The sequence below is a fragment of the Amphiprion ocellaris genome, chromosome 3 (assembly GCF_022539595.1).
Source record: "Amphiprion ocellaris isolate individual 3 ecotype Okinawa chromosome 3, ASM2253959v1, whole genome shotgun sequence".
NCBI lineage: Eukaryota > Metazoa > Chordata > Actinopteri > Pomacentridae > Amphiprion > Amphiprion ocellaris.
In genome coordinates this window covers 38,107,555-38,124,964 of record NC_072768.1, presented here as the reverse complement: position 1 = coordinate 38,124,964, position 17,410 = coordinate 38,107,555, and the positions used below count along the sequence as shown (strand labels likewise).

The following is a 17,410-nucleotide window of genomic DNA, read 5'->3' as shown; positions in this document are numbered from 1 at the left end:
ATTCACTCTAAAATGTGAGAGATTCTTCCTTTCTTCATGCTTCATCTCTCCATAAAGTTTCTTTATGTTCAGGTTGTGGTTGTGAAGCATTTAGGGAATGTTGGAAAATCATAGTGCTTCCTGATTGATGTGAGGCATTTAGGGAACATCAGTAAATTGTAGCATCCACAGATGGAGGTGGGGCATTTTGGCATCATTGAAGAATGTAGCATGTCCTGATGGATGTGAAGAGTTTAGGGGACATTGGAAAATCTACAAAGACGTGAGGCATTTAGGGAACATCAGTAAATTGTAGCATCTGCAAATAAAGTGAGGTGTTAGATTTTTTTTTACTTTAAAATGGATCAGTTTGACCTGCAACATAACAGGAGGGTTGAATATCTCTTTAGATTTCACTACAATGAAATTAAAGAAACAAAAAGCCAGAAATGCACCTTTAAGTGTTTAAATTTTGTAGTATTTTTGTGACATTGAGGCTTTTATGTCACATGTGGGCTGCATCCCACTGGAGTTTTCTTGGAATTTCTGAAATTCAAACCAGTTTTCCTGTGTTATTTTGATATTTTAGAAGGGTGTTGTGTTTAATTTTTGCCTGGAAATGTGTCAGGAACCAACGGGAGGAACTTAAAAGCACATGAAGTGGAGAAACCTGAGCTGAACCACATCTTAACATCTAATAAACTACTGAAAAATCCGTCTGATCATGAACTTTATCAGCTAGAAAACACAGATTATTTACAGTTTTTTTGTTCTTCCCACCTTCAGGAGGAGGAGTCTCCAGATAACGGTGAGCTGAGGAGGACTGAAAGCTCCCCGACTCCCCTGAAGAGGGACCGGTCGTTCTCCGAACACGACCTGGCCATGCTCCGAGGAGAGATGCTGCCTTCACTGTCCGAGTCCACCCAGCTGGGAGGGACGGTCCGACTGAGGGGCGAGAGGCCGAGATCCAGAACTCTGACCGGAGCCGGACCTCATTACAGAGGTAGGACTGAAGAACCTGGATAAACTCATAAAACTTATCAAACTCTGACATGTGCTGCATTTATACATGAAATCAGAGCTTTTTCAGTCTGCAGAGATGTTTGGGCAGCAGATAAAATGGAGCTAAGCAGGAAGGTGGGCAGGTTTCCTCCAAGGTCACGGTTCTGTTTTACAGTTTTAAAGAAAAAATTCACTCTAAAATGTGAGAGATTCTTCCTTTTTGGAAAGTTGTAATCAGGAGGTTGTAAAGTTGTATCTATGAATGGATATGAGGCATTTAGAAAAGATTAAAAGCTGTAACGTCTACTGATGAATCTCAGAAAACTGGAGATTTTACCATCTACCAATCTACCCGTCTACGGTCTGTTGCAACAAAAAAAAGGTTTAAGGATTAAGATGATCCCTTTGATGTAAATCGTCTAATTTAAACCTGTTTAAATAGTTTTTGAGGTTCTAAGAGACTAAAACTGCTCTGTGATCAGAGCTGCAGCAGGTTTTTCTTCAGTCAGACACTTAAACGTCTCAATCATCAAGCTGCTAAATAAACCAAACAAACGCTGCAGCTCCTCTCAGTGGTTTCATTTTCATATTCAGCTCAGAGAAACAGAATAAATGAGCTGCTCTGCTGCTGAGGAAACTGCAAGATGATTCATTCTGACCAGATGTAGTTCTAATCCTCCTCCTATAGAGGGAGACACAGTGTTATTCTGAAAATCACACTTTTCCTGCTCAGAATCAACCTTCATAGGACAGAAAACACAGTACAGTGAAAGAAATGACAGAAATCTGCATTTTCCTTTTATTTCTGACCATTTAATGAACAAAAATGTCCATTGTGATCGACTAAATGAAACCTAAAATGAACAAAACTGGTTCAAAAATTCCTCCATGCAGGAAAAACCTGGCAAAGATTTCCTGGAGGAGCAGATGTTTTGCATTTCTGTGTTTATCACAGTGGTTATAACAGTTCTGGGTGAACTTTCAGAGCTCATATCAGCACATTAATAGATGGTCTCAGAACTGTTCATTGATCATTTTACCTGTGACATTAAACTGCTGCAGTTTTACTGTTCAAACTACGATACATCCCATAATACTGATGCTCAAAGTTGGTTTGAAAGAAATGAACAGAAAACAGATTCAGTGTGTAGATTGTGACACCTGGATGGATGTAAAACTGATCTGGTTGCAGTTTCTAACAGAACTTAAATATGTTTTTCATCCATCAAAAACTGGTCGAAATGACATCAAGGTTTTCAAAATTACATTAAAGAGGTCTCAGATTTCAACATTTTTCCCCAAAATGACTCCCAAGCTGTTGAAAATGGTGACAAAAACCCACCAAATTGCACAAAAGTTGTCCATAATTCTCAAATTTGTCCAAGATGTCTTGAAATGTGTCCACATTTTTAGTTTTTAGACCGTGACAGCTGGATGGACGTAAAACTGCTCTGGTTGCAGTTTTAAACAGAATTCAAATGTGTTTTACATCCGTTAAAAATGACTCAAAATGAAATGAAAATTGTCCCATGTTTCTCAAAAATTGGCCCAAAGTGACAAAAACCCACCAAATTACTCACAAATTATTCAAAATGATTTAAAAGTTGTCCAAAATTACTAAAATGACTCAAAATCTAGTTGTGACAACTGGACTGGATGTAAAATGAATCTGCCTGCAGCTTTTAAAAGAACGCAAATTTATTTTTTTGTCCATCAAAACTTAGTCAAAATAACAAAGTTGTACGAAATAAATGAAAATTGTCCTAAATTTCCTCAAAATTTGTCCAGGATGACAAAAATCTTTCAAAAATGACTCACAAATTGTTCAGTTTCTTTAGATTGTGACACCTGGATGGATGTAAAACTGATCTGGTGTCAGTTTTTACCAGAACTCAGGTGTGTTTCTCCTCCTAAATGTCATGGTTCTATCTGCTGGACTGATGAAGTTCTGAGGCTCAGAAATGATGGAAAAAGTCCATTAAAAAGTGATAAATCTGGACCCACCTCTATGGAACTCTGGAAATATTCCCAGGATGAAGGTAGAACTCTGGTCATTGATAAAGTTAGTGGAGATGAAGAATGAAATGGTTCTATGGAGGTCAGGGAGGAGTTTTCCTCGTTTAAAATCCTGAAATCTGTCACTCAGCTCATCGATGCAGCAGCTTCTATCGGCCTTTTAAAGTTTCCAGCTGCTCAGTAACAACAGCATCAGGACAAAAACCAACAACAGAACCTCTGGTTCCGTTTCCAGCCTTCAGGGCAACAACGATCAGTGGAGACTGGATGTCGCTGCTCTGACCTCATTAAATTAGTGCTGAAATCAGAGCTGCAGCTGCTGACAGAAGCTTCATGGACGCTGATGGATCCTAATCAGATCTGAAGATGTGCTGATAAAGGAGGAGCTGATGAGCTGAGAGCTCTGAGGGACGACTGGTGCATTAGCAGCTCCCATCCACAGATAATCGTCTGGAAAATGATCCTCTGGGCTGCATTAGATCACCGTGCAGCGCTCACACCTGCCAGCAGGAGGCGCTACGGCCTCCACCGAGCCTCCAGATGGGCATGATGTTTATTCTCCATTAGAGATGGCTTCCATTTACAAACATAAAATAAAGAGATTTGTGATGCACAGATGACAAAAACGCCAAACAAAATGAGCACAATGAGTAAAAAATGTCCCAAAGACTCACAAATCAACACAAAACTGATGCAAAATGACAGAAGGGAGACAAAGAAAAATGACAAAGAACGAGACACAAAATGTCTAAATCTAGACACAGAAAAAGAAAAATGACAGACAAAAATCACACAAATGAGGCACGAAATGCCAAAAACCAGAGACAAAACAGAAAAAGAGCGATGCAAAATAACAAAAACCACAAACAACAGCAAAATGAGAAAAAAATGTCCCAAAGACACAAAAAAAAACACAAAACTGATGCAAACTGACAAAAGTTGGACAAAGAATGACCAAGATGAGCAGAAAACAAGAAAAAACTGAAAAACAACCAAAAAACGAGTCACAAAATGACCAACCAGATCAGTTTTCATGTCAAAAACAGACTAAAACTGGACCAAACAGACCTAAAAATGATTAAAACTTCACACCAAATGAGAAAAACGACAGAAAACAAGAAAAACGAGACACAAAGTGTTTAAATCTAGACACAGAACAAGAAAAATGACAGCCATAAATCACACAAATGAGACACGAAATGCCAAAAACCAGACACAAAACAGAAAAAGAGTGATGCAAAATGATAAAAACCACAAACAAAATTAGCAAAATGAGGGAAAAAATATCCCAAAGACTCACAAAATAACACAAAACTGATGCAAAATGACAGAAGGGAGACAAAAAATTACAAAGATGAGCAGAAAAAATTATCCCAAAGACACATAAAAACCATAAAACTTCACACTAAACCACAAAAACGACACAAAACAAGACACAAAACATCTAAATCTAGACACAAAGCTAAAAAAGGATGCACAAAACAAGAAAAATAAGAAAAAAATCACACAAATGAGATGAGCAGAAAATAAGAAAAACCAGACACAAAAACAAGAAAAACGAGTCGCAAAACATCTAAATCTAGACACAAAGCAAAAAGCAGTTTGCATTTTCATTGAAAAAATCCCCTGCAAAATGAGTCTGTGTTGTCTTACCTAACAGGAATTTGCATTTTCCTGCTATTTTTGACCATTAATGAACAAAACTGTCCATTATGATTGACTAAATTAAGCCTAAAATTCACAAAACTGGTGCAAAAATTCGTCAATGCAAGAAAAACCTTGCAAAGAACACCTTACAGTGGATGTTTTCCATATTTGTCAAAGTTCTTATGGCAGTTTTTGAGTCTAAAGAGGCAAATAATAAAAAATTTTAAGCCCTTTTTGGATGGAATTATCATCACAAAGGGAGTTACTGATTGTAAAATATTTCTGTGGTGATGAACAAGATTTAAAACTTTTTAAAAATTACAAATGAAGTTTGTGTAAACACAGAAAGTCTGTAAGTCTGCTTGGAATAGAGCTGCTTCAGAACTCCATTGAGAATCTTCACAATTTTAACGTTTATCCCAGGTCACATGTATCTGCACATATCTGGGTTTGCTGCAAGCAGGGCATGCTAACAGATAATTCAGCTACTTTTAATGGCACCAGTTGTGTAAATATAACAAAATACAGGCTGATAATGATGCAGTGTTCTGCTCTTCCAACTAAATCTCATCCCCAGAACAATAACGCAATAAAACACACAATAATTCCACATGATGACAGATTGTAAAATGACAGTTAATTAGCAAAATACTTCCAGAACCACAGCTGCTCGGATTCCAGACCACCTACTGCTGTAAAAAGACGACAAACTAATGTGACAAAATGAGGAAACGCTGGCTTTTTATAAGAAGTCCTACCTACTTTTTCATTTATATTTCTGCATTTATGTCTCAAATTTTATGCAAAACATCCTGATCTTTCATGAAAATCACTTTATTCTGCGTCTCCTTTAAAAATGTGCCGAAAATAAGCCATTTGCAGCAGATTCTGCAGAAAATTTAACTGAAAAACGGACAGAAAAATTTGCGGTTATTAACAGTGGCTACTTAACTTTGCTGTCAGTTTGTTGTCATTTGCTGATATTATCGACCAAAAGTGCCATAAAATAGGTTCTGGTGAAACAAATTTCAAGTTTGTGTGTTTTTTATCTATCAAAAGTTAGTCACAATGACGTTATAGTCGTCCAAGTTAAAAGAAAATTGTCCTAAAATTCTCAAAAATTTGTCCAGAATAACAAAAATCTTCACAAACTGACATGGAAGTTGTCCAAAATTTCTAAAATGTCTTGAAAATTACTCAAAATCTGGTTGTGACAACTGGATGGATGTATAATTCGTTTGACTGCAGCTTGTAACAGAATTCAAATGTATTTTTTATCCAACAAAACTTTGTCAAAATGACATGAAAGTCGTCCAAATTAAATGAAGATCAGCCCAAAAATTCTCAAAATGTGTCTAAATTGATAAAACATTTAAAAAAATGGACATAATTCATTTAAAAAATGTTCAAAATGGCATGAAAGTTATTCAGAATGACTCAGTTGAATTTATTCTACATGTCTCCTTTAAAAATGTGCCAAAAATGAGCCATTGTGGAGATTTTGGGAACAAAGGAATTTGCGTAATTTGTGTATCTGGAATATTTGCGTTAAATATATTTACTTCCCCTGATGTTTTATGTGTTCGCTTTAGCCGTTTTCATTAATTGTTTTGCAAAGAAAATAAACTTTATCTAGCCTAAAAAAGTCCAAAAAGAAACAAAAAGCTGCATAAAGATGTTCAAATTTCAATAAAAAATGAAAGGTTTTGGTAGGATTAGTAGAAAAGTGGCTCATTAGTTGAAAGAACATTGATTGTTTTGCAGTTTTGCTCGTTAACTTTAATTAGAAGCAGCGTCTGACGGTGTTTTCTCTCATTAGAGCCGCTTCCATTCCTTCTACGAGGCTGAGCGGACCTCCGACTCACCCACAGCAGATTAATAAATCATGGTGTGAGCTCAGTGAAAGAGGCTGATGTCTAATTCATGGACCTGCTACCTCCTCAGCCTCCTTCCCTGTCCATGGCTGGGTTCCTCCTTCTCCGGCTCGACTCTCTCTGAGCTCCGTGGACGAAACCAGCGAAGGACCGGAGGCCACGGCCGGATCCAGGACCGGAGACGAGCATCAGTGGATGGTGAGAGGAAGATTAAAGTCTCCTGGTTAGAGGTTTCCTCTGAAAATAAACCTCAGAAATAAGTAAAATAAAATACAGAAAATTAGTTCATAGCTGAAATAAACAAGTTAAAACTGAACCTAAAACTCACCACACAGTTTAAAAGACACGTTTTCTTTTATAAAAACTACAATATTATAGAATTTATCCACCAGAAATTGAAATAAACCTTCAGATTTTTAACTCTCTAATTAGAAAATGAACCATTTCAAAGCTAAAAATAACCTTTTTTTCTACGTCTCTTTTAAAAGATTTGGCAAAAATGAACAGTTTGCACCAGAAGCTGTTAAATATTTAAAGTTCTGAGCTCCACCAACAGATCATCAGCGATCAGAGGATTAAAAATATTCATCCCGTCTAGTTTCATCTCTTAATGTCAGAGTTTAAATCCTCTACGATTTTTAGGTTTTCATGTTCAATAACATAAAAAGTCGACTGATGAAGTTTCCTCTCTTCTTCTTCTCATTTTTTCTTCTTCCTCTTCCCTTGTTTCTTCTCCTCCTATATCTCCTCCTCTTCCTCCTCCTCCTCTTCCTCCTCCTCCTCTGTCCAGGAGGAGTTCAGTCATCCCGTGGAGAGTCTGGCCCTGACGGTTGATGAGGTCATCAATGTGCGACGGGTTCTGGTCAAAGCGGAGATGGAGAAGTTCCTCCAGAGCAAAGAGCTCTACAACAACCTGAAGAAAGGAAAGGTACCAGGAGAACCTCAGGGGAACCTCAGGGGAAGCTCAGGAGAACCTCAGGAGAACCTCAGGAGAACCTGAGAAGAAGCTCAGAGCTGGTTCTGTTTCTGTTCTCAGTAACTTTGAATCTGTTTCCTGCAGGTTTGCTGCTGCTGTAGAGTCAAGTTTCCTCTGTTCTCGTGGCCGTCCACCTGCTTACTGTGCAAAAGGTACCAAATAGAACCAGAACCTCACTTTAGAACTATAAAGCAATATTTTTATTAGAACTTGTAGGTAACGTTAGCTAATGTTGGGGAACGTTCCCTGCCTGCCGGGATGTTAGGAATCTGATGAATATTCTAGATGATGCTGAAGGTTTGACCCAGCACCAATCATATTTTTATATTTTAGTATAAATATTTAAGCAGTTTCTGTAAATTTCTATAAATATAAAAATAATGACACGTAACTGCATCTATTCCTTCTCTGTCCTCTTAGCTGCTAGCTGTTAGCTGCTAGCTGTTGGAGGGAAGATACCACTCAAGATGGGGACTACAAGCTAACTGACAGTGACTGAATGTTTTTTTAAGGAAGAAAAGCAGCTCCAGACTATAAAAAGCCAGCTGAGTGTCCAATGAAGGAATTTATTTATCAAATATGTTGATATAAGCAAATTTGGTTCAGCAAAAAAAGTCATATCAACATATTTACCAAAGATTTATAGTGAAAAGTCTTCTCTTCAGGGGTTAGCAGCTGGTTAGCTTCAGTTTTTATTAACAAAATGTATCTCTTTGTTCTTTGTTAAAATCTCCTCTTGTCTGTTTAGTGTTTTGTCAGACTTGTTTCAGTGATGAATTGTTAAATTCTTTGACAAAAACAATAACTTAGCTGCTAATAATACCTAAAGACAACAAGCTAACACTAATGTTAGCTTGTTGTTAACCACTGATGCTAAACTCATTTAAACTGTTAAATTCTGAGACAAAACAACAAAAATGACTCACAAAACAACAAATAAGACAAATAGAATATTAAATACTACAAAGGAGACAAAAGACACACAATTTGTGTGTTTTTAAATATTTATTATGAAAAAATCTTCTTTTCAGGGGTTAGCAGCAGGGCAGCTAGCCAACAGTGTTTCAGTTTTTATTAACAAAATTTAACTACTCATTCTTTGTTAAAATCTCCTTTTGTCTATTTACTCTTTCATCAGACTTGTTTCAGTGCGGCATGGTTAAATTTTTTGACAAAAACAATAATTTAGCTGCTAATAATGGCTAAAGATGACAAGCAAACACTAATGTTAGCTTGTCATTAGCCACTGATGGTATAACAACAAAAATGACACACAAAACAACTAAGACAAATAAAATATAAAATGTCACAAAGTAGACAAAAACACACAAAATTTGTATGTTTTAAAATATTTATTATGAAAAGTCTTCTTGTGAGGGGTTAGCAGCTGGTTAGCTAGCTAACAGTGTGGATTAATTAGAGTAAGTACAGTTTTTATTGACAAAATTAACTACTTATTGTTTGTTAAAATCTCCTCTTGTCTGTTTACTGTTTTGTTAGATGTGTACACAATTGTTCAGTTTTTTTGACAAAAACAATAAATTAGCTGCTAATAATGGCTAAAGATGACAAGCGAACACTAATGTCAGCTTATCGTTAGCCACTGATGGTGTAACAACAAAAATGACACACAAAACAACAAAAACAAGACAAATGAAATATTAAATGTCACAAAAGAGACAAAGACACACAAAATGTCAGTGTTTTTAAATATTTATCATGAAAAGTCTTCTTGTGAGGGGTTAGCAGCAGGTTAGCTAGCTAACCGTGTGGAATAATTAGAGTAAATACAGTTTTTATTGACACAATTTAGCTCTTTATTCTTTTTAAAGCTCTCGTCTGTTTACTGTTTTCTCAGACTTGTTTCAGTGCAGAATTGTTCAGTTTTTTGACAAAAACAATAACTTAGCTGCTAGTAATAGCTTAAGACAACAAGCTAGCACTGATGTTAGCTTACCAGTGAGTTAACCACTGATGCTAAAGTCGTTTAAAGCAGTGAAATTCTGAAGTTCTCTGTGATTTACAGACGCATTAAAGTCAACCTGGTTTCACGCTGTTTGCTCCACAATTAGCAACAATGCTACAGACGCTGTTGCCATGGTTACTACAGAGCTGGAAGGAACCAAGCAGCCTGAGCAGAGAGCGGGGGTCCTGAGAGCAAAGTCCGACTATGACATGAATATAAACACGTAGAAAATTATTTAGGTTTTAAATATTATTATTAAGGCTGATGAAAATATTTACCATTAAAATAGACTTGAACAATTTCTGTATCCGCACATTATGAAATCTTTTAGAAAGCACTTTCCCCTTTAAGCTTAATAAGAAAGTGTGTATTTAACGTTCACCTTTATAGGCGTATGAATGAGTTTTTGTTTTGTTTCCAGATCAGTTTGTGGATCCTGCAGTGCAAAGGTAACTTTAAATCTAATCATTCTGTGATTATTTACTTTGTTTTCAGCTTTTTAGCCTGATCTCACTTTATATAGCTTTTACACCATTACTTTTATTGGATTAATGTTTAAAATTATTCTGTTCCATCATTGTTTATCTATTTTAATAGGTCTATTTCAGTTAATTAAAGGTATTATTGCAAAATAAACACATTGATTTTCCATTTTAACTGTTTCATACATACTCAGTTCTTAAAATTGTCAGCAAATTATAAGCAGCAAATACATAAAATTAGAGAGTAAGCTTCCCATTTTGTAATTAACAAAAGTACATATTTAAGACATTTAAACCAGAGTAAACACTTTATTACACCGCCAAAAACACATTTCTTATCATAGCAAAAAGAGAAGCAGTTTTCACCCTGAATATGTGCCAATAAAATGCTTATGTTCCCCTAAATGTTTGCATTTTACATATTTTATTTACACAGAAATTCATGAATTAAGCAAATTTGGCTCCAGACAGTTTAATAGAATTATTTGGCGTCTTCTTTCTAACTATGATTCTGTGAGTTTTTCGTGAAATTAGAAGTTTATAGTGTTTATTTGTAATTAACAAAAATATGTTTCAGCATTATTTCTATTTGATTACAGCTGAGTGAACCAGGTTTGCGTTAAAATTTCACTTGAAATTTGATTTAGTTGTTGTTAAGAAGTATTGAAAACAAGTAAATGTAGAATTTTGAGCTTTTTCATTTGTGTTTTTAGTAGAAAATTAAGTTCAAACTACTTATTTTTACAGAAATTGTGTGTTTAATGATCGACATTATAATGAACTATGTAATTTTTACGTCTAAATGTGTTTAATCTATGTTATTAATCATGTTTCTGTGAAGTTATTAAATAGAAAAGTGTAAAATAATGAAGGATTTAACCAGAATACTGCAGCTCTTATTAAGTCATTATTATTCCAGGCTGCTTTATTTTTCTGTTGATGTTGATTCTTGTGTTTCTTTTGCTGGTTTTCATTCGTTGCTTCAGTTCCGGCTGTTGGATGTTTGGTTCTGTAGGTTTGGATTCTACGTTTTGTGCTGTGACTCGTTATTGTGGTCGTTTTTTGGTGTTGTGTGATTTTGTTTTACGTTGCTTCATGTCTGTGTGATTCATCCAGAGTCTATAAATTCTTGAGAACATAGTTTGGTTCTTGTTTCTGACTGTGTTCTTGTCGTTCGGGCTCCAGATGAAGATTCCCTCTAAGAAGATGGCCCATATCCCCGTCTACACTGTCGGCTTCCACAGCACCCCAAAGAGCCACGGACACAAAAGCCAAGTTTATAAGTGAGTTCAGACATTAGATATGCAACATTGCTGCTTCATCAGTCTGTTAAAGTGGCAGAATTCTGTTATTCAGACTTCCAAGGTCACTTTATTGCTAACTGACATGAGATCAGACTGAACACTAAGTGATATAAAATAATAATAATGCACTAAAAGACTAAATGTTCACTGAGAGCAACTCATCAAACTCTCCAAATATGTTTTTCCTTTAGATGCACAGATCATTTACTCACGAATGTGATATTAAAAAAATGAGACTCAAATGAGCCACAAAATGACCAAAACTCGACACAAAATGACAAAAATACCATATAAAACACCAAAAACGGGACACAAAACAACAAAAACAAGACAAAATGACTAAAACAATTCACAAAAAAGGCAAAAACAAGACGCAAAGCAACAAAACCAAGACACAAAATGAGACAAATTACACACAAAATAACATAAATGGTTCACAAAAAGACACAAATGAGACACAAAATGACAAAAAGAGACATAGCAACAAAAATGAGACATAAAATGAGACAAATTATACACAAAACGACATAAACGAGAAACAAAGTGAGACAGATGAGACGCAAAACAACAAAAACTTGACACAACATGACAAAACGAGACATAAAATGAGACAAATTAGACACAAAACAATACTAATGAGACACAAAATGACAAAACGAGACAAAAAAATAACAAAAATGAGAAATAAAATGAGACAAATTAGACACAAAACAATATAAACGAGAAACAAAATTAGACAAATTAGATACAAAATGACAAAAACGATTCACAAAAAGACACAAGCAAGATACCAAATAATCAAAACGAGACACAAAAGCAAAAGCAAGACAAAATGACAAAAACAATTCACAAAAAAGACAAAAACAAGACACAAAACAACAAAAACAAGACACAAAATGAGACAAATGAGACACAAAATAACCAAAACGAGACAAAAAAAGACACAAATGAGACATAAAACAACAAAAACAAGATTCGAAATGACAAAAACAAGACAAAATTAGACAAATTAGACAGAAAACAACAAAAATGATTCCCAAAATGACACAAATGAGACAAAAAATTAGCTAAATTAGACACAAAAACAGACATAAACTACATTTGCAGTTATTAAATACAGTATATTATTATAATTCCAGTATTAAACAGTAAATCTCATATTCTCATGTTCATCAGTTACACAGGGACTCCTTCAAATGCTGATCATTGACGTCTCAGAACTTTATTTCCTCTATTTCTGACCGTTTATTGAAGCTAACGAGTTTTTTCTAATTAACTCCCATCAGTGTGAGGATGAAAACAGCTGCAGAGGCTTTTATTTTCCAGGGTCCAGCGGAGGCGAGCAGCTTCCTGTTGGTCAGCAGCAGATGGAAAGAGGGTTAAGAACGCAGGTTAAGTCTATTTAAGTCTGTGACTGCTAACCTCCTCCAAACCCACCAATCACAGGTCGCCTTCCTCAATCCAATCACCACCGCCGCCCCGCCTTACATAAGCAGCCTCTTCCAGCCTCTAAGCAGCCGTTATGCAATAATTAGCCAGCTGTCGCTAACATCCTGCACCCAGACCTGCTGTGCGACGCCACAGACACTGGATTCATGGCAGCGAGCGCTATTTTCACCACAGGATCTGACCTTAATCTGCTCCGCCAGGGTCCAACCAGCACTTCTAATGAGCTCCGGAAGATCAGGAGAGGCTGCGGTTCTCCAGATGTTCCGCTGATCTGTTTGTCTTTTCCTGAAATTAATCACTTCTGTTCTCACAACAAACATGTTGAGGACAAACAGAAATGACAGAGCTGATGTTGTATGAAAAAATTTAGACTCGTTCCAGGTTTTTTGACCCAGAAAAGTGCAGCTAATCTTTGACGTTTTAACACGAGCTGCATCAGTTAGTAGATAATCTGTCAGTTATTACGTTAATTAACAGCTAGTTTTAATGTTTTTAAAGAGCGAAAAGTCTCAGATCGAGTTAAAAATGACCAAAGTCAGTCAGGCAGAAACAAAATAAGAGCTAAAAGAAAGAACTTGCCAAAAAAAAAAGTCAAAAACCACTGAAAACATGTCAACAGAGAAAATAGTGAAAGTAAAAGTATAGATATTCAGTTTAATGTTATATGGGAGGAAAAAAAACAGAAAAATCACGTTTAAGCAGCTGCATTTACACACAAAACAACAAAAATGATTGACAAAGACACAAATGACAAACAAAATGACAAAACCAAGTCACAAAACTGCAAAAATGAGATGCAAAATGACATAAATGAGAAACAAAATTAGACAAATTAGACACAAAATGACAAAAATAAGATACAAAACAACAAAAACATGACACAAAATGATAAAATGAGACAAAAAATGTGACAAATTAGACACAAAACAGCAGAAATGATTCAAAAAAAGACAAAATGAGACAAAAAAACGAGGCATAAACGCAAAACGACATAAATTAGACACAAAACGACCAAAGCAAAACACAAATGACAAAAATCATTCACAGAAAGACAACATGAGATATAAAACAACAAAAACATGGCACAACATGACAAAAACGTGGCACTGAATGACAAAACAAGACAAAAAAATTAGTTGTGTTACATTTTTGTCTTTTTGTGAATATTTTTTGATTTTGTGTCTCATTTGATCATTTTGTGTCTTGTTTTTGTTGTTTTGTGTCATTTTTGTGAATTATTTTGTCTCCTTTGTATTATTTTGTGTGTCATTTGTATCATTTTGTGAATCATTTGCCTTTTTGTAAATTGCTTTGTCTCCTTTATGTCATTTTGTGTGTCGTTCGTATCGTTTTGTGTCTAAGTTGTCAAATTTTGTCTCATTTTTGTCATTTTGTGTCTTGATTCTGTTTTTTTGCGTCCCATTTTGTCATGTTGTGTCATATTTTTGTTGTTTTGTGTCATTTTTGTTGTTTTATGTGTCATTTGTGTGAATTTTGTGAATTGTTTTGTCTCCTTTATGTCATTTTGTGTTTCATTTGTATTGTTTTGTGTCTTGTTTCATGCCTCATTTTTGTCATTTTTTGTTCCGTTTTGTCATTTTGTCTCATTTTTGTCTTTTTGTGAATTGTTTTGCGTTTTGTCTTGTTTTCATTGTTTTGTGTCTCACTTATCTCACTTTGCGTCTCTTTTTGTCACACAAACACAATAGAAACAATAAGCATCTTGTTCAGTAAAGGCAGCTCTACCAGCGGGTTAGCTTCAGCGCTAACGTCCTGCTTTTGCTGCAGTTCTGTTTTAAAGTAGATTCCTTGTGTTTCCTCTGCAGGTCTCTGCGTAGTTTGTCTCGCCGCTCGGTGGAGGAGGAGTTTCCTCACCTGTACGCTCACGGCTGCACGCTCAGAGACGTCTGCGCCGAGTGCACCAAGTTCGTGGCCGACGTGATTTCATCGAGCCGCCGCAGCCTGGACATCCTGAACAACACGCCCAAGAGGGAGGCCCGACCCGCTGCTGCTGCTACTGGTTCTGCTGGTTCTACTGGTTCTACTGGTTCTGCTGGTTCTACTGGTCCTGGTTCTGCTGCTCCTCAGAGGCCTCAGCTGCAGCGTCAGGCCAACCTCGAGGCCTTCCCTCCACCTCACCACGCCGAGAGCATCAGCGACCAATGACACTTTATCTGACACACTGTGCACTCTTCCACAGGAACAGTACGGTCCTCTAAGCGTCCTCTAGGGTTCTTTAAGAGTTCTTTAAGGGTTCTTTAATGGGTTCATGCACAGCAGAGTGGTTCTAAACGAGTGAAGGGTGCTTCTCCGAACGCTGCTGGGTCGTTTAAAAGTTACGCTCTCATATAAAAACTGTTTTCTGAACCCTTTCCAGCCAGAATCTCAGCACCTCCTCATCTTCCTCCTCATCCTCACCCATCATCTTCTCCCACGTCTCACCCTCATGGAGGCCCGACGCTGTTTCATCCGCAGCATGACTCCGCCCTCAGATCAGCCGGAGGTAGCATAGAGCCGTTAGCATTTTAGCTCCCTGTGGTTGCCTTGTTTTTGTCATGAATGTAACTTAGAGAATCGTAAAAGCTTGTACACGGCGTTTATTTTCAATCATCCTAAAATAAAAAAAGGGATTTGTAACGAGTAGCTGCTGCTGCTGCTGCTGCTGCTGCTGCTTAACGAGGAATCTTTCCTGCCATCCTGTGCTCATGAAGTCCGGCTGGACGAGGTCTGACGGCGGCGGCGACACTGTGAATGTAAACGGGTGAAGCTGCACCTTTAAACCGACGTGAAGCAAGCAGACCAAACCCCGCCTCTGTCACTCTCCCCACGGACGCTTCTGCAATCTGCTCTGGTTTTGTAAACACTAAGTAAACCTCAGCTGCAATAAAACCTGATGACAGACACGACCACAACCCGAGTCTGAGTTTTACTGCCGGCTGGGAGGCTGCAGCACAACTATTACATGTTTGTGTCTTATTTTGGTCTTTTTGTGAATTGTTTTGCCTCCTTTATGTCATGTTGTGTGTCATTTGTGTTGTTTTGTGTCTAATTTGTCTAATTTTATGTCTCATTTTTGTCTTTTTGTGAATTGTTTTGGTCATTTTGTGTCAAATTTGTCTCATTTTATGCCTCATTTTTGTTATTTTTTTAATCTCATTTTGGGCTTTCATTTAACCTCTGAACCCCAAAACCCCTGAAAATCCACCAACAATTTATGGAAAACTAGCTTAAAATTGAGATATTTCATCTAAAACTGAAAAAAATGGCAAAAATACAACATCTGCCTGAACCAGATTTGCTTAAAAAAAAAAAAAAAAAAAAAAAATTGCATTATTTAAATTCTAAGCCCAAAAACCTGCCAGAAGATTTTTTTTTATCAGAGCCAAAAACTGTAAAACCAGAAAGAATCATCAGATTTTCAGCAGTTCTCAGGTTTCTGCCTGGACAGTTAACCAAATAGAAACATAACTTTGTGATTATTTGTTTAAAAAAAAAACAAAAAAACAAAAAAACACAATTGCCAAAAATACATCTACATTAAGTGGAATGTGTAAAAAAAATAAAATTTCTGCTCAATTTGATCTGTGAAACCTAAAACCTGAAAAAAGGCATCTTGTCTTTAAAAATCAACCATCAATGTAATGAAAAATTAGCGTAAAATTATGATATTTAATTAAAAACACACAAAAAAAATCACCAAAAATACAACATCTGCATTAACCAGATTCTGTAAAATACAAAAAAAATTCTACTAATTTGTCCTTTTAAACCACAAAACCTGCTGGGATACTCAAAAGGCATGTTGTTTTTCAAAATCGACAAACAATGGGTTTAAAATGGGGACCTTAAATCAAAAACTGTCAGGGCACAGGTGAGAACCGAAAGTGCACAGACTAGACAGAACAGTTAGGATTCAAAGGGATTTATTTCACAAATAGATAACAAAACAAGACCGAACTAAGATGAGAGGAAGGAGTACCAACTACAAACCACTAAATAAACAATAAACCTGGACTAAAGGAAAAACCAAGAAGGGAAGTAAACTAAACTCACTGTCAGGGAAGGGATGGGGGTCTAAGGGTCCTGTGAGAAGCTGGGCAGAACCAGGGAGCCGGAGGGTCAGACGGTCCAGCAAGCGGTCGGGCAGAACCAGGCAGTGCAGCCAGCAGAAAGCATGAAGCTGAAGCTACAATCTGGCAGGGTGTGGAGTGTGGAACCAGCTTTTATTGCAGAGGATGGGGAACAGGTGTGCTGAGCCACAGCCGCCCAGAGTTCTGCTGATGAGACTGATGAGACTGATGAGGCTGATGAGACTGATGAGACTGATGAGACTGATGAGGCTGATGAGACTGATGAGACTGATGAGACTGATGAGACTGATGAGACTGATGAGACTGATGAGGCTGATGAGACTGATGAGACTGATGAGACTGATGAGGCTGATGAGACTGATGAGACTGATGAGACTGATGAGGCTGATGAGACTGATGAGGCTGATGAGACTGATGAGACTGATGAGACTGATGAGGCTGATGAGACTGATGAGGCTGATGAGGCCGATGAGACCGATGAGACCGATGAGGCTGATGAGACTGATGAGGCTGATGAGACTGATGAGGCTGATGAGGCTGATGAGGCTGATTTGTTGCTGCTGTAAATGCTACTGGTGAAACATGATTTATTTTATCCATTTTATTCATCCAACGTAGTTCAGT

General features: G+C 36.9%; 1 protein-coding gene across 2 annotated transcripts in view; it reads left to right on the top strand.

The window, feature by feature from the left end:
• The window catches only part of spire2 (spire-type actin nucleation factor 2), a 41,470-nt gene extending 25,869 nt beyond the window's left edge, over positions 1–15,601 (top strand). Inside the window, exons 9-16 of one of the 2 annotated variants that reach the window (XR_008601206.1) lie at positions 766–982; positions 6,589–6,716; positions 7,309–7,446; positions 7,579–7,646; positions 9,882–9,909; positions 10,929–10,953; positions 11,128–11,225; positions 14,522–14,662. Coding sequence is in view for 1 of the 2 variants with exons in the window: in XM_055009320.1 (XP_054865295.1) it covers positions 766–982; positions 6,589–6,716; positions 7,309–7,446; positions 7,579–7,646; positions 9,882–9,909; positions 11,128–11,225; positions 14,522–14,861 (1,017 nt within the window). In the remaining variant the exon portion in view is untranslated. Of the gene's footprint in view, positions 1–765; positions 983–6,588; positions 6,717–7,308; positions 7,447–7,578; positions 7,647–9,881; positions 9,910–10,928; positions 10,954–11,127; positions 11,226–14,521 lie in introns of both variants that reach the window. The other variant, XM_055009320.1, reaches the window with a different exon arrangement.
• The last annotated feature ends 1,809 nt before the right edge of the window (positions 15,602–17,410 follow it).